This window comes from Zeugodacus cucurbitae, chromosome 2 (assembly GCF_028554725.1).
Source record: "Zeugodacus cucurbitae isolate PBARC_wt_2022May chromosome 2, idZeuCucr1.2, whole genome shotgun sequence".
NCBI classification, from domain to species: Eukaryota; Metazoa; Arthropoda; class Insecta; order Diptera; family Tephritidae; genus Zeugodacus; species Zeugodacus cucurbitae.
In genome coordinates, this window is record NC_071667.1 from 16503484 (window position 1) to 16526181 (window position 22698).

Sequence of the window (22698 nt, forward strand, 5' to 3'; positions counted from 1 at the left end):
GAGCTTCTACGAGGGGGGTATTAAGAAGTTGCCGTCTAAATGGTATACGAAATGGCGTATATTTGAACTAAATGCGATTTCTGTAACACTTTTTTATAAAAAAGAGCAAAAAAAGCGGAAGGGAGATATTTGCTGACCTCATATAATAGGTCAGGTTCTATAAGCTCAGTAGTATTCCTTAGAACAACCGATGCCGCTATAATTAGCGAAAATAAATTCTTAATTTGGCTCGAAAAGAATTATAAAAATGGTTTGCAAGTAAACCAGCACTAATGGCACTAAATGTTCCTAAACGATATGATAATCTATATAGATAGATTAGTAATTGGTAACATATAATATTTAACTTTTGAATATTGACGTCTTATTCTTAAATTCTTAATTTTTTAACTTTACAATTAAATACATCTAAATAAATCAAATGAAATACTCATAATATGTTTGAGAACTGTTATCGCTTACCAGTCCCTGTGACAAGTGGAAAAGCTCCCCAGTTATAATGAAAACTATTAACTCTACTGTAAAAATAATAAACTAAATTTTTAGTAAACAAATATTTAGTATATATTTACAATTGACGCACCCTATACATATATTAAACATCCCTGCTTCTATATACATTTCTATTTGAACTTTCAAATAAACCAGAGATATTACAAACAAGTTGCGAGATAAAAACGACTATCGTTTGAGGCACAGATTATGCCAAACGGTTGTCACACTTCCACTATAACTTGTAAGAGAGTTAATGCTCTCTCAGAAATACTAGATTTAGCGCTTTCAGTCACACAATACGACATTAAACGGTACAATGTGAGTAAAATAGCTGAATAAAATTTATTTGGTTTGAGGAGATATGAAGAAGAGAGAGCTAAAGAGAGCAGTGTGATGGAGAGTCTTGATAGAGCGCCAAATTGTTGGCGCTCTCACAACTCTAATTGAGTAGTTGATTATTGTGGGGTCACTTTTTATTTAATGGAGCAACCTCAGTGCATGTTTCTTGCTCTTCACAGATAACTATGTGCAGGCTCTCATTTAATGTTGTGTGAGTTTTGTTTATTTCGTTTTCGTTTCGTTTCCAAATATTTGCAACCACTGTGTGTTCGATGCCGCCAAATGCCGCATGGCTGTGCATTAAACAATCAACAACAACAGAAAAGTGCAAAAATTAAAAAAAAAATACACTTGCGTTTATATGTATGTATGTATGTAAATATGCTTAAATATACATACATATGTACATCTGTACATATTTAATATGGAGGCGCGTTGATTTGGGTATCCCATGTGTATGTGTGTGTGTGTGTGTATATATATTTCTATATGAAATGTAGACAATAGCAGCAACATGAAAAGAACAATGAACGAATATCCGAAAAAAATATGCCATGACGCTTTCAAATACTGTGGAAAAATATGGGGATTCCCTAAGTAATTAATAATTAAACATTTCAAATTAAGCATTTAAATTATTGATAAGCGATACCCGGAACTAAAAATTCAATTTCTAATATGCAAATTAAAAATAATGAGACGATGAATGATGAATCTGTATCAAACAATATTTGGAAGAAAAGTCAACGAAATCGTACCGGCGCTTAATAGTGGTAGAAAAATATACTTTTATAAAACCCTCTAGACCACATATTAGCTGTCATCGATTGGCTAACTGCTATAGACAAGCCAATCGAACAAACTTTCGAAATTTTCATACAAACTGGCAGCACCGAGATCGAAATGGCTTTACTTGGTCGCACTGAACTCTTCAACCACCGTCCATGTCTTACGTTTTCTTAAAGTTTTTTATTCAATAAATTCAATACAAAAATACTTACGATTTATCTTCGCATGCCATTTTCAATTTCAAATTTGTGTATAACAATTTTTATTATTTGACAGTAATATGTCCTTTGAGCCGTTCACAATAGTAAAATGGTTCTAAAATGTGTAAAACAAAACTTCGTAGCACTCAGCGACTGAAATTTTAATGAGGTATTCGCATACTCTCCTGCACGAATTCAACTAGATAACTTTTTTGTTGCTTTCACATGTAAAATTTTTGACAGGCGAGCAGCGCCCAAATATAGCGAGCAGAGAAGTGACCAATCGATGACAGCTATTATGTCGCTTGATCTCGAATTGGATTTTTTCAAAATAATAACAATAAAAATCTCCTTTAAGCTTGAAAAAATTTAGCGCTAGCGAAAATGTTTTCAAATAATAATTTCTTATAATTAAGAAATATATTTAAGGCCCCATATATCGAACACGAGGGCCTCGGTTATTCTAACCTAATATTATGGTTTCCAACTTTCAATGGACTTTATATAATATATATGACGAATATGTGGGTCAAATTGTGTATTATATAATATAAATACAGTTAAATAAATAAATTGCGAGAGTATAAAATGTTCGGTTACACCCGAACTTAGCCCTTCCTTACTTGTTAATATTGTTATTATAACTAGTTTTTTCGAACCAAAATATGTCCAAAATTTGAACAAAAATATGAGTTTTTTGGTTGAAGTTACGTAAAAAATTCTAATTTCAATACTTTCTTTTTTCCTTCGTCTATTAACTAGATTTATCTATATACTAACGAAATATTTTTGGTTTGTTGTTATTAGAAGAACCAATCATGAGTTATAATGTCCACCGCAAAAATTTTTTTTGGACACGTTATGGGAGAAGAGGTGCTAACGTCATAGTTTTAGGTATTTTTAAATAAAAATTTCATAAAAATAAAATACTGTTTAAACATGTATTTTTGATACGCTGAATTGTTTAAACGTATATGTATATGTTTGGATATAATAAAAAAAATTTAAATACCCTTGTTTTTAGCCTCTGAAACCCACCTAACCCCTTAATTGGCATCTGAACAATTTAATTGAAATTTGTTTTAAATATAGATGGTAATATTTCTCTAAAAATATTTTGAAAAAATTGATTACTAAATATTTGTTGTTTGATAACCATATTATAAAAATACGTGAATATTATTACTTTTATTGAATTAAAATTTACAAACAGGTGGCAACACTCGAAAAAAAAATTCAACTCAAACTTACGAAACCTCTGCAGTTTCTACTGTTCAATTTATATTATCAAACATATTTCAAATAGGTGGTAACCTTATAACAATTGCCTTTATTTTACTCTTCAAATATTACATCAACGGAATTTGGAATCGAACCCACTGTGCAACACTCATAATGAGTTCGTTAGACGCTGTTGTAAGTAGCTGTGACTGGTCTTCTTGGTGACATGAAGTAGAGCGGAAGTGGTTCGAGGGAAATCACACACATTCGCAGATACATAATTAAAGCAGCAATATAAATTGCGAGCAAGGCGAATTGGGACTACTACCAACTTCAACAAAGTCTGGCTCGATATTAATATGTGTGTGTGTAGGTGACGCTTCGACGGTCAGCTATGAAAGTGATGAAATTCTGAGTGTATGTATGTATGTACATACATATGTATGTGTGCGTGTGAATAAAACACGTCTAGGCGGCTTTCTGCTTGCTTGACGTTTCTCGTTTACGCTTGACTGGCACACACGGCAAAGTGTTCTCAGCGCCGCTTGAGAAAGAATTTTCATATTTGCGTTGTATGGCATGCAAGTTTATCTTAAAGTGCGCAAAAATGTGTGTATTTGTTTTTGTATTGAACTGAATATTTCACTCCTTTTGTTCAATGATTTATATTGGTTGCGCATTGTGCACATTTTGTCCTTATTATGACGGCGCATTTATTTGTTTTTGTTATTGCTTCTGTTGAAATTGAAATTTCGAAGCAGAATCAACAAAAAAATAATTCGAAACAATGCGCAGGCGGCATTCACGCAGCACCCACTGCGCTCTACGCTCTGCGACCGCTCTCTGTGCTCCCCACTCCTCAATACACAAACATGCGCGCTCCAGCGAATATTCGCCACATTGAGCGAGAGCGCGCATTTTTCGAAACACACACACTCTCGGCACAAACTGCTGAGCGCCACCACCTCATTTGCTCCCACCAATAAGAAATCACTCGCACTCAAATAAGAAAACACCACTGGCGTGCATCTTACACACAATATTGTTATTGTTGTTGTTGTTCAAATTGTATTTGTTTGCCTTAATAGCATGCTGAAAAAGCGTCATTTCTTGTTCGTTGGCGTCAAATTGTCAAATTTGTTGGTGGGGAATTCAGTGCTAATTCGCCGCCGTTGATTCTGACTTCGCTTCAAGTGCTGACTGACTGACGGACTACGTTGCTTTGGCGTGTTTGTTGGCGTCCAACTTTGCTCAGTACATTTGTGACCGTTATTTCGACAAGTTGCAAGTGCGTGTGAAATTCGCTAAAACGTTCGCTTCCGTTCGGCATAGTTTATTTGTTGTGTGGCGTTTGCTTTGAAACGTCATATTGAATATCAGTAAATAGAATTTGATGATTGAGTGACATACAGGAAGGTCGCGAGACAAGCAAAACAAAAAGGTATAAAAATAGTGTGACAAAATAAGACAGTTTAACTAAATAAAAGCATATATATATTTACGTGGATATATTTGTATGTAAATTGAAGTGTGCGAAAGTTGTTATGAAGGAAGTGGAAGTGGTGAAGTGTCAAAAAGTTAAATGCTGCTAAGCGAAAAAGAAAAAAATACGCACGCTCATGTTGTAAGCGTGGTTGCGAAATGAAGTTTAAATGCATATATCTATCAGTTATACTAACAATAACAACAAACTATTTTCTGTTTAGTTTTTAATACAATTTATCGCTACAATTTTACGGACTAAATTTTATTTTATGCAAATTTCATAAAAGTTACTTTGTGTTTTGTGCGTTTTGCTAGTGTGTGTGTAAAATAAGTAACAGTTTTGAAAAAAGTTATTTTTTTTACATTTCTGTAATTCAAGCTAAATTTTGTTTGTTAAATTCATATTTTTTGTTGTAAATTCGACTAAGTAATTCGTATTATAATTAAATGTGGCACAAAGTAGCTTCGTATCACGTGCTATTGGTGTTTTATTTTTTTTTTGTGTTTACCAGTTTTACCCACTTACATGAATAAAATATATATATTTCTTCCATTTTACAAACGGTCGCACGGTGCCGATGACCATAGACACGGCACTCCAAAACACACTCGCCGACTGATAACATTTGATTAGCGAGGTTGAAATTGGATATTGTAGTTGCTTTGCTAGTAATTAATCAAATTTTCGGTGAAATGTGGTAAAAAAAAACTATGGAAAAAATACATAAATAAATTAAACGAATGTGATACATACACACACAGAAAATTAATAACAAATCTAAGAAGGAAAGAAAAAAAATGTTATTAAGTGAAGATACCAACTTACCTTAAATGACGCAATCAAAATAAGAAAGGTGTGTAATTATTTTATATTCTAATATATATATATTAGAAGAAGTAATGTTGGAAAGTTATGAACAATATACTGGCATGCAAATTAATGTTATAAAACAATTAAAAATAAAATAAAATAAAATAAAATAAAATAAAATAAAATAAAATAAAATAAAATAAAATAAAATAAAATAAAATAAAATAAAATAAAATAAAATAAAATAAAATAAAATAAAATAAAATAAAATAAAATAAAATAAAATAAAATAAAATAAAATAAAATAAAATAAAATAAAATAAAATAAAATAAAATAAAATAAAATAAAATAAAATAAAATAAAATAAAATAAAATAAAATAAAATAAAATAAAATAAAATAAAATAAAATAAAATAAAATAAAATAAAATAAAATAAAATAAAATAAAATACAATAAAATACAATAAAATACAATAAAATACAATAAAATACAATAAAATACAATAAAATACAATAAAATACAATAAAATACAATAAAATACAATAAAATACAATAAAATACAATAAAATACAATAAAATACAATAAAATACAATAAAATACAATAAAATACAATAAAATACAATAAAATACAATAAAATACAATAAAATACAATAAAATACAATAAAATACAATAAAATACAATAAAATACAATAAAATACAATAAAATACAATAAAATACAATAAAATACAATAAAATACAATAAAATAAAATAAAATAAAATAATATTTTTTTAATCTATAATATTTATTTGTTTTTTGCAAAAAAAAAAAAAAAAAAAAACAAATTAAGCATCAAATAGAGGTATGATTGTTGTCAATCGTAAATGGTAAATGGTAGAGGTAAAAAGGTATGATTGTTGTCAATCGTAAATGGTTAAAAACTTTGAAAATTCTGTGAAACTCCACAAGTAATAAATATAAATACGAAAAATAAATAATTTTAATTTATTTCCTATAAAAAAATAAAACCACTTAAAATATTGGTTTTCGATGCCACAATAAAAGCATAAAATAGCGGTAAAAATGTATTATTGTCAGTCGTAAATGGTTAAAAACTTTGAAAATTCTATAAAGTTATCTCGATTTTTATTTCCGGTTCATTCTCCAGTTTCTTTCACATGAAAGTCTTTGTGCTAGTTCACTTATACCCTTCTAACATTAATTACTTAGCTCGTGTCGTTAGTTTATCTGTCATTTGTAATACTACCGTGGTGTCTCATTATATGTAGAGTATGTGCTATAAAGTCTGCTTTTTATTCAAGAATTATACTAGACAATATAATGATTTATATATTGAAGACTCGAATAAATTAAAAAATTCACATTCTTTGACTTACATATTATGATGGTCTTTGCAACGGTTAATGGTAATATTGTGCTAAAAATATTAACATGTTGACAGTAATGTGCTGACTCTTCGTCTCAGAAAGCAATTTTCACACACAGAGCTAAAATGTTGAAAAGACAAGTTTCGAAGTGATTATGCCAATGTTATAAAAGATTATGTCAATGTTTTCAGTAGAGAAATTTGTTAATTTAAGTGTAAAAGGTTTCGAACAGACTGCAACAAATTCTGTTATTTTCAAATCTTTGAAATTAATAATTTGTTTTTATTAAAAATATATTTTTGGTACGAAATGTTGTTGTTCAAAATTGATAAGTATTTTCACATTTCAAAGACCTAGCAACATCTAAGGCATTGTTTGAGCATTGTGCAAAATAAAATATCTGGTTTTTCCTTTTCGATAAAAAGTTAATTTAATGCACCCACTTATAGGATATCGAGCCGCTTTTCTAAGAAAACAATTATATGTATTTATATATAATATAATTATATAAATATATTGTGCTATCTGAGTATGGGTGTTTTTAGAAAAACCACAAGTCTTGAAGAAATGCGCTTGAAAATATATTAAATATCCATACATACACAATTACATATATACAACTGTAAGCGCGATTATAAAGCGGTTGGATCTTTTTTCAGAGAAATATGCTCAAGATCATCGTGAAGACTTAAAAGCAATGACGATAACATTGGCCACAAAGATTTATTGTACATATGTATGTACATATAATATGTATATAAACCAAAACAACAACAATAAAGTCCATGCAGTTTAGTAATAAATAAAACAGAGCAACCGAGCATAGCAATTTAAGAACTACAACGAAATAAACGTTGAAAACGACAATAAAACGAATAAGAAACGAAAGCAAAAGACCAAAACCACTATTATAAAGAAGATTGAAGAAAAAGAGAATAAAAACAGAGCGAAGACTGTAGTAAAAACAAGTAAACAAAACGCCAGAACTTGATATCCATCAAAGCGAAAAACAAAGGCAAAGCACACACAGCAAAATGTTAGTCCCTCAGAGAGTTATACATATATGTATGTATATATGTATGAGAAAGGGGTTCGCAAATGTAATGGGGCATACTGGCGTATGCACACACACATGCTTACATGTATGCATATTACACTATGGTAAATATTGTATATGTAAATATGCATATGTACAATCTCGACTTCAATGCAAAGAAACAACTAATTTTGAAACGAATGTCGCTGCGAAAAAGAGTCGATATAAGAAAAAGAAGGTAGATAAACGACTCGCATGTAATAGCGAGACGTTAAAGTTCTGAGTCAATAAACAATGTGGAATGCAGAGCAGCGCATAAAGTCACAACTTTGCGAGCGATAGGGGCTACAAAAGCAATGACCAATACAATTCAAGAAATCGGGGGGAAATGAAATGTTTATTTAGAGAAAAAATAAATACGTCACATGCAAGCTAAATGTATACATAATTAGTGATAAGAGTTGTGTTCCTGGGCAGGAAATTTGCGAGGTCATAATATTGGAATGCTGATGAAAGTAATGTATAAATTATATTTTTGCTTGGAAAATTTTGGATAACAAGTTAATAAAAAATTGTTAATAAATTAATGTAGAAAATAAAAAAATAGGAAATAAGAAGTTATAAAAAAATTATAAAATATGTGTATGTATGTGTATATGCATTTGTTTTTTAATTTTAGCGTGAATAAAATGTTTAACAAAGCATTTCAATATTACTAAAAAAATCCCAAAAAAATTAAATATTTATAAAAAGTGTGATAATTGAATTTTTGATTCAAAACAATATAATAAAAAAAATAATAATAATAAATAAAAATCGTAAATATAAATAAAAATAATTAAAAAATGATAAAATTCTAATAACAAAATAATAAAAGAAAATAATTATAAAAGATTAAAGGTAGCACAAATATTGCTCAACACTGTACTTGTACACATATTGACAAGCAAAATAAATAAAAAAGTTTGAATAAGCACAAAAGGAAATGGAGTGAATGGTGGCCATTTCAAGAATTTCGCTCGCGAAGTTAATGGCAAACTGTGGAAGACAGGCGATTAAATGAGATGGTCCTGGTGTAGGCGCGAATTTGAGTTGTAAAATACACCAAAACTCTTTGTGTATTATTTGTAGTGCGGAAGTCACTATGGGGTTATGTGGGTTTCAAAAATTTAATTTTTAATTTCACTTTTTCAATTGAAAAAAAATATGTATTGTCTTATTAAATAGTGTAATATGTTTAAAATATTATCTAAACTAACTAATCAATCTGAGTAATATTCTTAGATATAAGAATGTAAAACTTTTAACGCATTTATCTCAAAACTCAATTTTTCAAGTCGGTGGACACTCAAAAAGTTAAGCGATTTTGTTCAAATTTTGTACACACCTTTGGAATAACATTATCTATTTAATGAACGAAGGATTTTTTTCAAAAATGATCAGGATGAAGAGTGGAGTTCAAATTCGAATGTTTGTCTGTCCCTCCGTCCGTCTGTGCAAGCTGTAACTTGAGAAAAATTAAGATATCTTGATGAAACTTGGCACACTTATTTCTTGGCACCATAGGAAGGTTGCTTTCGAAAATGAGCAAAATCGGACCACTGCCACGCCCACAAAATGGCGAAAACCCAAAACACATAAAGTGCCATAACTAAGCCATAAATAAAGCTATGGAAATAAAATTTGGTATGAAGGATCGCACTATGAAGGGGCATATTTGGGGAAGTGGGCGTGGCCGCGCCCCTACTAAGTTTTTTGTACATATCTCCCAAACCAATAGAGCTATATAAACCAAACTTTCTGCAGTAATTTTTTTTAGCCACTTCCTAATACAGTCCAAAAATGAAAGAAATCGGATCATAACCACGCCCACCTACCATACAAAATTTAGGTTGAAAATTACTAAAAGTGGGTTAACTCACTAACAAAAAACGTCAGAAACACTAAATTTCACATAAGAAATGGCAGATGAAAGCTGCACTCAGATTTTTTTACAAATTAGAAAATGGGCGTGGCGTCGCCCACTTATGGGTCAAAAACCATATCTCAGGAACTGCTCGACCGATTTAAATGAAACTTGGTTTGTAATATGTAGTTTCCTTACCTCCCAATGATATTGTGAAAATAGGCCAAATCGCTTCACAACCACGCCTACTTCCTATATACCAGAACTTTGAAGACAACCTGAATCGTTTACTTTACAATATATAAAGTAAGTACTAGTGAAGATATCGGTGCAGAACTTTGCACAAATACTATGTTAATAGTGTGGTAGCCCCATTCTAAAAATCGCCGAAATCGGACCATAGGTTTTTAAGGCCCCATATATCGAGCACGAGGACCTCGGTGCTTCTATCCTAATACTATGGTTTCCAACTTTTAATGGACTTTATACAATATATATGACGAATATGTGGGTCAAATTGTGTATTATATAATATTAATAAAGTTAAATAAATAAATTGCGAGAGTATAAAATGTTCGGTTACACCCGAACTTAGCCCTTCCTTACTTGTTAAATATCTATCTTTGATGCGCTGAATTGTTTAAATGAAACATATGATTGTATATATATATATTTAAAAAAATGGTAAAAATGCTCTTGTTTTTAGTCTCTCTTAAAAAGAAGGCGCTGAAACCTGGCAATATTTAAACTCTGGGTGTTTGAACGATTTTTTTCTGCTACAAAATGCCAAAGCATTGAATCTATAAACCGAAAATGTTCACGAGGGTGTGGATTTCTAGAGTCAGAGTCTTTGAAATCAGATACCGACAATATTATATAACGAAATCTCTGCGCATAGCTTGTAATCATTTACATATATTCCAAAGATTCTCTATTCTAAGAATTTCCCAAAAAAAATTAGGGTTCCCTATTAAATCTTGTACCAACCGACCAATGCAATAAAAGATTCGTGTAGACTCTACGCACGATTGCGGCCTATTACGCTGTTATTACTTTTTGACCATTTCGACGTTTATCGAATATCGGCAGCCACATTGTTGATGTGCACTTCCGTCGCATATCGCGCGTCATTCTGCTGCCAATACCTACAAGCACGCTGCAGACGCCAAAGGCAGAGATAAAGACACGTTCTACCATTTACATTTGTTGGTGTGAATGTGTGAGTGTTTTTGGCCACTAAATGCGATGCTGCAATGTGTTTGTTGCGGCACGTAACATTTTTTTTGAGGTTATTGTTAATATAAATATTGGTATGAATGTGTGTAAATATTTATATATACATATATATATATATAATAGATATATAATTATATATGTATATATATTTGTATATAATAATATTGGACATTTATTACTGTCAATAAGTTACCTGCTCGCCAACTGCTATATTCCTACTCTCTTATCGCCTTTCCGCGCTCAGAGCGCAATCCTGCCGCTTGAGGAGTTTCGCAAGTATGCTATCTCTTTCAACTGCAAGGATAAATGGGTACAGGTGAAATTTTGCCAAAACCTGATTTAACGCCGAGAGCATAGTTACTTCCATTTGTGAGAAAATTTACTCCAAGAGCGAGCGAGAATGAGAGTAGGGCTGGAGTGGGAGCGCTAAGACATAGAAATTTTTGAAAAGAACTCAAACACACAACACAAACACAAACAATAAGAAGTAATGGTAACAAAAATTTTGAAAGTAACAATAGCAGCAACAACAACCACTATTTGTTGCAACATTGAGCGGGTGGAAATTTTTGCTGCTGCTGTCTACGTCAACGGCCTAATAGTGGCACATACGTGTGCCAGCACTCCTGTAACTCCATAAACAGCTTAAACACCACCAGCACAATCAACAACAAAAACAACAATCATAAGTAAAGCAATGCTGGCGATTATGCGTCATCGGCCGCTCGTGGTAACACATTATTACTACGAATTTTGTTTGTTGTTGTTGTATCAGTATTGTTTTTGTTCCATTTTGATTTTAGGGTTTTTGGCGCTGAATATGCTCCAAAGTGTAGCCAGCTTCAGCGCGGTCACCGCACGACTCAAATGAATTGCCGAATTCAGTTGACAAAAGTCGCCTCACGAGGGCAGTTGTACAAGTACGAGAGCTTATGCTAACGAATGAATTGATTTCGCTTGCCAAACCAATTGTATGCGCGCGTGTATTCAATTACAATAACAAAAAAAATAAAATAAATAATAATAATAATAACAAATAAATAAAGTGTGTGTTTGACGCGGCTGGATGTTACTATTGTTGCAATAAAAGCACATTCTGATTGGAAATCATTTGGAGCGCGTTATTTATGTGTACATGTATGTATGTATGTATATACGTGTTGTGTTTATTCGTAGGCAGCAAGTGTTGTTGGCAACTGTCAGCAAAGTGCTGCATGCCACGCAAATTAGAGGTTGAAGTTGCCAATCATAAAAAAATAGAACAACAATAAAAACATCATTTGTGACTAAGAACAATAACAATAACAAAAAGCAATAAGTATAATAGCCAGTAGCTGAGTTATGTGGCGCAAGTTTCTTTAGATTATTGATCAAACAGAGTGATTTATATAATATACATAAATAAAGATTAAAAAACTTATTAAAAGCGCATGTTAAGGTTAATGCATAAAATAAACAATGTAAATACTCGTACATATGTGTGTAAAATAATGTAAATGAGTGCGACCTCGCTGGCAGTGAGGCTTGTGCGTGATGATGTGATGGAAGGTTGTAAGTTCGATTGTTATTTACTATCCATAAGCAGTGGAAGTAGATTTTATTTATCCCTTTTAGCAGCCGCTCCTCAGGAATTCTCACCTTGGCGGTTTATAAACGAGTACACATGCTTGCAGCTGTGTTCAAAATAATAACAATGCCTATAAGACACTACAACGAAATAAGATTTCATCACTCTTTTACTTGAAATACCATTAAAGTGACGCATTAGGAGCTTTCATTCTTTATTAAATACTTTTGATACATCTGAAATCGTTTTGATCGTCTGAAATCATACAGTTCTAACTTGATTTTATTTACATATCTTAAAAAAAACTGACTGAACTTTTCATATATCTCTATAGACGATTTTGCAAATATTAAACGCTGCATGAACTCGACCCCATTCTTCTCTAGGTTACCCAATTTAATTTTATATTTAATATATCGAGTAATTACAGTAGTTTTCCGAATTAACGAACACATTAATTGTCAGGCCTGTTCCCTACATCGAATTTTTCGTTAATTCGAGTACTAACTTAGAGGTATGCTTTTCAATAAAAATGAGTTAAATATCCGTAAATTGCAGTTTAATAAATTGTTTTATTAATTATTTGTTAAAAATGAAAAACCATAACAAAACAATTCAAATCTAATAAATTCTTCCAAAATGGACCAATTCTGATACTTATACTTCTATTTGGTGCTGATCAATAATTTTAAATTTTTTTTATAAAATTCAAAATTTTTTCAATTTGCACATTACTTATGAATTTTTTAAGTTTTATTTTTAATTCTGGTTCGATGTTATTTGTATTTTCCTCTCTTTCTTCATATGTCTTCTTCATGTTGTTCGTTAAACCGAGTACTTACAAATCACAGATATTCGTTATTTAAGGTACTAAATGCAACAAATTTGCCTGTTCGTTATAAGCGGTTTTCGTTATAATTAATATTCTTTATTTCGGAAAACTACTGTATTGTGCTTATGAATTCGTTCATGACGTATTTTATATTCTCAACTAATTCTATGATATATAAAGGGGATCTATTTCGAGGTTCCCTACACACAGCGAATTCAAATTTAATGGGATATGTTTATTATTCTTTGAAAGAACATTCTTTGACATTTATTTTGTAAATATTATCTCTTTCAAATATTGGTCGCGGCTACAACTCCGATGGTCATACCGTTGATTCCAATTTTCGATGACTCGTTCGAGCAATTCGACTGATGACTTGATGATGTTTTGCTCCAAGGCCTAAATCGAAGCGTGATGGTCCGCCGAAAGTCTAAAGCCTCTGTCATATACCCACAGGAAAAAGTCTAACGGTGTGATACCACACGATCTTGATGGCCAATCGACCAGCCCAAAACGTTAAATCTGCTCACCGAAATGTTTTCCCAATAAATCCATTGATTGATGCGATGCGATGGGAAGTGACGCCGTCTTGTTGAAACCAAATGACGCCAAGATCACGAGCTTCAATTTCAGGCATCAAATATTGACGGTTGCATTCATAATTTTTGAGGAAATATGGACCGAAGATTCCACCGGCCTACAAAGGCTTTTGAACCTCTTCAGGCAATTTTGTTTGTTTACATACCCATTGAGCCAGAAATAAGCCTCATCGCTGAACAGAATTTCGCTCGAAAACGTCTGATCTTCTTGGAATTTTTCAAGCGTCTTCAGTTCTTGCACAAGCTGTATTCTGTACGATTTCAATTTAAGATCTCCACGTAAAATCGGCCACGTCGATCGTCCGAGTTGCTTCGAACGGCTGCTATATTTTCTTTACTGAACGTGATCTATTAGGTCGAATATTAAGATGCGATAGGTTTGATAAAGTTGAACAATTTGTAAACGTTGTTCAGGTGTATATCATGAAATGCCAAATAATACTGGACAAAAATAATATGACAGCTTGAAACCGGTCCACGCGTGATCAGTCAAAAAAAAAGGCTATTGAGAAAAGTAGTTCTATCTGGATCGCCCAATAACAGTGCTTTATATAGATTTGTTTCCTAATCTCAAGGTTTCAAACGCTCTTTAAGCGTGTGATTACTGTAGAATAATCCAGATTTAGTTATCAACTAGCTTTAATTAAGTTACATTCAAGCTTGTTGTTTAATATTTTATATTGTTCCCGTGTCACTAGTGCTGATTTCATTATCCTGTTGCTCATTATGTATTATTGCATGTACTCACTTTTATACGCAAGGATATGTATGCCCGCATATTCGTAAGTATAAATTTTTGATTACTCTGCAGCGTGTTCGCTATAAAAGCTTGTATATTCGTTGTTCTAACTTTATGTTTCTATGCTGACATACACAGAAGTACATATTTACATACATACATATGTATGTATAATATTTATAATCATATATTTTCCATCCATAAAGTTTTTAACACTTATTTCCGTTTCATTCATTATGTGACAGGAACTTTTTTTAAATTTGTGTTGGTTGTTATGAAATTGTATATAGTTTAACATAACTAATAGTTTGTCCCGACTTTATATTGATCTCTTTAATTCTAAATATTGCAGAGATAATTGATAATTTTGAAGGTCTTAAGTTGATGGCTGCATTCAAAATCTATTGTATAAAGTTGGGATTTTCTGAAGAAACATGAAGCTCAAGATATTTATAAAAGATATTAAAGCCCTAGCATTCTAGTTTTTGAAATGAGATAGACTTAATAATGAAATCACTTGTATTCTTCGAGAATTGGAGAGTTATTTCAAAACTAAGATCGATGGATATTATTTTTAACCAAACTCGCAGAACTATGTAGAAATAGTCAACTTTGTTTTATCATTATTATTATTTTTATGAGCATTCTTTTGAGCTTCGCTTATAAGAGAACGAATCGGTTATAACATAATTAGAAACATATTTCATCATTCAGTTGTTTAGAGATTATCGGAAGGACTAACGGTCGAGGTCTAAATTTAGAATGTCAGACGTAGCTTGGAGAGATTTTTTTTCTGTCACTTTCAACATTAATAATTTTACTTTCACTGACTTTTTTCGTAAACTTAATATGCGATTTATTGACTTCTGGAAAAAAAAGCTAAAAAGCAACCAAAATTACATTTCCACAGCATGATGTAACAAACATAAAAAGCGATAACCCAAAAAAAAAAGTCAAGAGCATAATTTTTGCCATGCAGACTATAAAGGTTAGCATAAATTCTTAATGAAGCACCATAAAACAGAGTGTCCACAACAGTGGCAAAAAAAAAAACGCAACAACTGCGCAATATTAAAGCCCTAAAAAGCTAATATTAATACAGATGAAAATGAAAAAGGGTTGAAAAACAAAAACAAAAAAGAAATACGTAAACTCAAAAGCAGAAAATTAATAAATTCAAGTGTGCGACCGCTTGCCAGTTCCACCTTCGTGTTTTCTTCACACCTACACGCCCTCGCTCACGTCCTCCCTATGCAATTATGTGTGCACAAGAAAAGAGGCGAAAAGTTTTGATTTCAGGCCGTCGCATCGCCTTGGCAAGCAGTTGAGTTGACGACTTTAATTTCTTTTATCATGAACGCAAATGTTTTGGTTGATTAGTTGGAAATTTCAAACAACATTTTGTTGTTGTCGCATTGATTTTTTTCTGCTTTCTGGAGTGTGTTTTATTTTTCTGTTAAGTGAAAAACAAAGATTTTTAATTAAAAGCTAATCAGTAAACAAGTCAGTTGGCGACATGCAGTACGCAAGTGTTTCCCGTGGTGCTTCAACACCCCGCCTTCAGGCGGAGCATTGCGCTTGAGTCAATTAGCTAATGCAGCTAATGTTCAGTATAGTTTCGCAGGTGTGTTAAGGCATTTATAAATATTAAGAAAAATGGTTAGGTGAGGTGTTATGATGTCAAAATTAATATAGTGAATTATGTGAAGTATTAAAGGCGGGAAAATATGTGAGGTTAGGAATGAAATCGAAAGACTTATTTAGACAAGCATTTATGTAGCTATTAAATTTATATTTTTTTAATCAAAATTTTTTTAATAATTTTAAATTAATATTTTTAAATTTATTTATTAATGAATATTTTTAAAAAAAATATTTTCTTAATTAAGTTTTTTTTTAATTTAAGTGATAAATTTTTAATGTATGAAAAATTATTATTTTTCAATTTTTTTAAATTTAATTTAAAATTTATGAAATAGTATTTTTAATATACATTTTTTTATTTAATTCCAGTGTAACCCAAGCAGTACCAAACCAATAAAATTTTCAAGTCTACAAATGGATATTTGAAAATTGTTATAACAAAAGTGCTCAGAAAATTTCAAAATTGTGTGAGAAATATCAAGCAAAAGGCAAATTTAATAGATACACAAAAGTTTGGAAAGTGAAAGAATTTCAAGATAAATATTTATTTGAAGCAAGAGCTGAAAATACCAAAAAATTTACAATTTTAAAAGCAGTTAAAATTGCCCCAAATTTACAGTGGAATAATTACAAAAAAATATATTCTATAATTATAAAAAAGACATAATTAATTTCAATAAACTATGAAAAATCTATTGTATATGTAAAAAATGTATTAAGAATTATTAAAAAAAAAAACAAAAAAAAAATCTAAGTATAAATAAAAAAGCTACAGAGCAGTGAATTTCATATATAGAAAACATAATTAGAATTAAAAAATATATACATGAAATTTTTAATAATCATAAGCAAAAATTAAGTGGAAATTAAAAAATAAAAATATTGAATTGTATGAAATTTAATGTTTTTAATAAAAAAAAAAAACAAATTACACATTTTAACTAATAGATAAAGAAAACAAGAAATTTTTCTCATACAAATCAAGTTTGATACAGTGAATATTAGCTAAAACTAATACAAAAAAAGACAAACTACAAAACAATCTCGAATTTCTTACAAATAAATTTTGAAAAAATATTTTTTCCAACAAAAGTGTTTAAAAGCAGTTCTTCTATAAAAATATTGAAAAAATAAATAAATTCATTGCAAAAAGCAGCAAAAAGTGTATAATAAAAAGTATTCAGTGCAAAGAAATTAAAGAAAAAGTTAAAAAAAACACGCGCGCAGTGTTAATTCAGTGAAAAAAGCGAATTCATAATTTCATTAAGCGTAAATTGTTTGCAAAATAATCATAATAATAATCAAATCATATTACGCGCCAGTTCCGGTGTTTTTCTTTCATTCATCAGCATTATATTAACAGCAGCAGCAACAGTAATCAGCTAAAACACTCAAGATGCTTTTCGAGAATCCCGCATTAGCCGCCAAATTGCCATTCCCGTACAATGTGCCACCACCATTACAGGCGGCCGCCGCAGCAGCAGCCGTTCCAAATTTAAGGTATGTTACACAAACTTACTTATATTTATGTATATATGTCATACTTACTTATATACTTTCATACTTACGTCCTTACTCAATTACTTATATGCTTTCGTACTTATTACTTCATGCATTTATACGTAAATTTCTTCTCGACAACTCTTTCAATTATTCAGCATTTAAGGTTTAAGCATAATATATTTACAACTTTGGAATTCTTGCTAAATTTTATTTCACCTTCTGTTCAGCGCAAAGTTTTGACGGCTTCATCTGTGCACCGAACTTAGTGGCTACAAGTGTGTCAGGCACATATGATATGTATGTAGTTGTATGTATATTGTTGTATGAGAGTGGGTAATGTGTGCGAACTCTTCGACTGGAGCTATATTGTGAAAACTCTCCAAATGAAAAATGAAAAATAAAGACAAGTGGAACAAAGTTCTGTTTTATAGTCATAACTTAATCATGCCTCCAATACTTAGTATCTAAACTATTAAAATGTGTTCGTTTCCTTGATTGGAAGTTATATTGTATCTTGGAAATTCCAATTCACCGACTTTTCTTTTTGACGAATGACCAATATTTTGAAAAGACTGTTGATAATTATTATATTTTTTTACCATTCTTCATCTTTCTCCTGACTGGCGTAGACAGCGCTTACGCGGTTAAAGCCGAGTTCACAACAGCGCGCCACGCGTCTCCCCTTTTGGCAGTTTGGCGCCAATTGGTTATACCAGGCGTAGTCAGGTCCTTCTCCACCTGGTCCTTCCATCGGAGTGGAGGTCTCCCTCTTCCTCGGCTTCCACCAGCGGGTACTGCATCGAACACTTTCAGAGCTGGAGCACTTTTGTCCATTCGTAGCCGCTGTCTTTTTATTCGCTGGTCAATGTCGTCGAATAACACATACAGCCCATCGTTCCATCGTCTGCAGTATTCGCCGTTGCCAATGTTTAGGGACCGAAATCTTCCGCAAAACCTTTCTCTCAAAAACTCCTAGTGCCGTTTCATCGGATTTTGACATCGTCCACGCTTCTGCACCATAAAGTAGAACGGGAATGATGTGGGACTTGTAGAGTTTGGTTTTTGTTCGCCGAGAGAGGACTTTACTTTTCAATCGTCCATAGTAGCATCTGTTGGCAAGAGTCTTTTTTTCTTTTGATCTTTCCTTACGACATATTCATCAAAAATCTCTATATTAAACTTGGATTCCTCATAAAACAACACTCGAAGTAGTTACCTCTCTTGTACGGATATTGTACCTACATATATACTGAACTTTCTCGGTTCCGTAAACTCCACTGCCTTAGAAATGTATTCCACAAAGTGACCATTATTATTGTGCTTTTAAAAACTTATGTTAATTTTATAGATCCATAGGGGAAAAAATCAACATTACTCCTATTTCAGCTGCAATAAATTACAAGGTCCAGTGATTTTTGTGGCGCGAATTCCTATACACACGTGCACAACATTAATTTTTGGTACGAAACTTTCAGCTAATGTCGTTGAAAGCACCAAAAAATGTCACGAAATCATCAAAGTCTAATCGTAACCACCTTAGTAATTTCCATGTGCCATGTGCCGTCATGTGGCGCGTGGCAAGCGCCATGTGGCATGAGTTGTTCTACCGCACGGTTGACTGCTCTACGTTACACTCTGCTTTTCCACCACTTATTTTCAGTCACTCTCCATTTTACTGCTAGCAGCAATCGCCTTCTTGGTGCTCTTCGCCCGCTTTCCAACACTGGTGTGTACCTTCTGCTTGTCTCCATCATTCCTTCATTTCATTCTACTACTGCTGTTGCTGCTGCTTATGCTCTGTTTTTATTTATATTCGCTCGCTTCGACGCGATTTTAATATGCAAATTGGTATCACTTAAAGTAAATCATACTTCCCGACCTCCTAGCATTTACGCGACTTGCTCTATTCTTTAATAAAATTGTTGGCGTTGTTTTTACTCGCTTTGCTTGTTTGCTGGGACTGAGGCTGGAGCTTACTGCATTGGGTCGGTTGGTTAGTCGCTCGCCTGACTAACACTTTACTCGTAAATGTGAAAATGTCAACTCTGTCTGGAGCAGCAGTTGTTCCAGTTGAGAATTTTAAATGCAGTTTGTTCTGTAAGAAATATTTCATAAAATACATACATGATAAAGGGTTATTCAATAAGAGTGCTACAAACAAAAACGGTTTGGGATATCAATGAAATTTATTTATTTATTTATTCCTGTAAAAGTACATTCGATGCCATTATGTATGGAACTCTATTGCATGGCCACCACGGACACGCTTGCAGAAGTCCAGACGCTGACCCCAATTTTCGACGGTTTTCAAGCATAAATCGGCCGATACTGCTGCAATTACACGTTCGATATTTGTACGAAGTTCATCAATCGTCGCTGCCTTGTTGGCATAGACCATAGACTTGACGTAGCCTCACAGGAAATAGTCTAACATCGTCAAATCGAAATGACCGACGAGGCCAATTGACTGGTCCATTTCGTGAGGTAACACGTTCACCAAACTTGGTTTTCAATAAATCGATTGTGATATTCGCTTTGTGGTTTGTGGCGCCGCCCTTTTAGAACCATATATTGTCCAAGTCAATATCATCCAATTCGGACCAAAAATATTCGGTTATCATTGAGCGGTAGGCATTCCCATTCACAGTAACGTGTCAGTCTTGTTCCTATAGCACCGCCGGCCCATAAACCGCACCAAACCGGGCACGGGAATATTTTGTACTGTGCCTATGGATTCAAATTTTTCCACCAAACGCTCAATGGTTGATCGGACGTAACGCACTTAAAGTTGATGCCATTGACTGCAAATTTCGGTAGTAAATTTTAATAATTTCGACTTGTTGTTGGATCGTATATCTTTTCATGACGAAGCAAACCCTACTGAAGAGAAATGTCACAAGAGGATAAAGGTTAATCATTTATGGCTAGGCTATTACTAATGTTAATATTTTCCTGCAGGGACAAGCAAATGTTTAAATATATGTGTGTGAGCACATCCAGACGCCAAGTAATTTTATCTCGTTTAATGGAAAAGTAACTCTCTTTCATTATATATGAATGTTTATGCACCCGTACATATACTCATTTGTATTTTTTATTATCTTTAAACGTTTTTTTAACTTTAGTGGACAATTTTCTAGGAATGAAATTAGAAATGAAGTGGGTATGCTGGCAAGTTGAATAATACAACCACTTTAAATAGTGTTATATATAAATGTATGGTATGGATATAATAATATGTATGTATGTATGTGTTTGAAAAGGATGCTAAATAGAGGTCAAAGGAGCAAAAAGGTAGATTTTTATGTATTAAATGACATTTTGTACTTTGACTTACAATTATTTCGTTTGACTTTAGGTTTTATAATACCCTTAAATGTTTCTTCTATGATTTTATTGTATATATGTTGTCGTATGCATTTGTGTGCATACATATATTCATGGAACTGTATATCTGTATATTAAAGATACATATGTACATATATGTATGTGTTTTGTTTTTGCTGCTGTTGACAGTGACTTGAAAAATATTCAATTAGTAAACCGAGCAATAACAACGCCGCGTCTCACAAATTGGAGCGCACAGCAATGCTGTTTAGACTTTTCAAGGTCATTTGTCTTATTTGATAATTATATATGATAAATTTGACTAGGCATATGTTGAGTTGAGGGTTTTTACGAGATGAAATGATATAAATGAGCACCCATACAATATACAAACACTTTGGGTGTTGATTTTTGAACTTGTAAACTAAACAATTTTTCCTTGCTGATGAAATCACACAAACTGCCAGTGTTGATAGCTATACAGTTAGCATCGACACATGAGTTAACGCGGTTGTGTTTCGCACAGGGTCATCAGTGATCGTAAAAATCACACAACAAATCTACAAGAACAGAAGCATAAATGCTTATACATACATATATTAAAACCGTATGTATTTGTTTTTTTTTTTAATCTGCTGCAAAAGCTCGCTAATCAACTGCCGCGCATTGGCGCGTTTCGACAATTCCCGCGCGCAGTGATAAAAATCTGTACGCATGCGCACATTTAAAACTACTAATTTTATTGCCACAGCAATAAAATCGAAATATATGCGTGTATACCACAAAGCATATAGTATACGAAGGAGTAGAAAACAAACATAAAATTATAAATAAAAAAAAACAAAAATCAAGTTGTAAAAAAGCCGCTGACGAATTATCAATTCGCTCAAAATCACGCGTTTGTATTCATTTAAGTTTTGTTTTGTGGCTTAAGCGGCAGATTTCCATGGAATTAACATATTTTGGTGGGTTTGCATGCGTTTATGTTTCTATATATTCCATATACTTACATATATACATATGTGTGTACGATAACATTTGCCAGCAAAAGAGAAAACCGCAAATATGCGCTAGTAAAATCATATAATTTGTTATATGTGCCTGTATGTATGTGTGCGTGCGTCATAAACGACGTTGAGATCGAAAGTTAAAGTCCGCAACAAAAACAAAATGCGATCGCGCTGCCCTGCTTCGGTCGAAATATTTTAATTAAAATGACGAAAAAATCGCACAACGCGCATTAGAATACAAAAAAAAATTGCTTACTTTTTTATTTACGTATGTATGTACATACATATGTATGTATTTGTTCATGAAATATAATATACTTTCCGGGTGGTTTAATAAATCTGTGAAATTTTTTTTCATATTTGTTTTTATGTAAAAATTGAACACAAATTTGACTAACTTTCGAGCTTCCAAAACTGGAGTGTTTTCGTCCATTCGAACAATTTGACCTAGCCCGTGTAGCCGCTGTCTTTTCATTCGCTGAACTATGTTGATATCGTCGTATAAGTCGTACAGCTCATCGTTCCATCGTCATAAATCCTTCGCAAAATCGTTCTCTCGAAAACCCCAAGAGTCGTCTTATCGGATG

At 32.2% G+C, this 22698-nt stretch overlaps 1 protein-coding gene across 4 annotated transcripts in view; it reads left to right on the forward strand.

The window, feature by feature from the left end:
* The first annotated feature begins 4226 nt into the window (after nucleotides 1–4226).
* LOC105216624 (poly(U)-binding-splicing factor PUF60) overlaps nucleotides 4227–22698 on the forward strand; it is a 337933-nt gene continuing 319461 nt past the window's right edge. Inside the window, exons 1-2 of one of the 4 annotated variants that reach the window (XM_054229247.1) lie at nucleotides 4227–4485; nucleotides 16641–17771. In XM_054229247.1, coding sequence (XP_054085222.1) covers nucleotides 17668–17771 — 104 coding nt within the window. In that variant the 5' untranslated portion in view covers nucleotides 4227–4485; nucleotides 16641–17667. Of the gene's footprint in view, nucleotides 4486–5106; nucleotides 5384–11782; nucleotides 12028–16640; nucleotides 17772–22698 lie in introns of those variants that run through there. The other 3 variants (XM_011191216.3, XM_054229250.1, XM_054229252.1) reach the window with 3 other exon arrangements.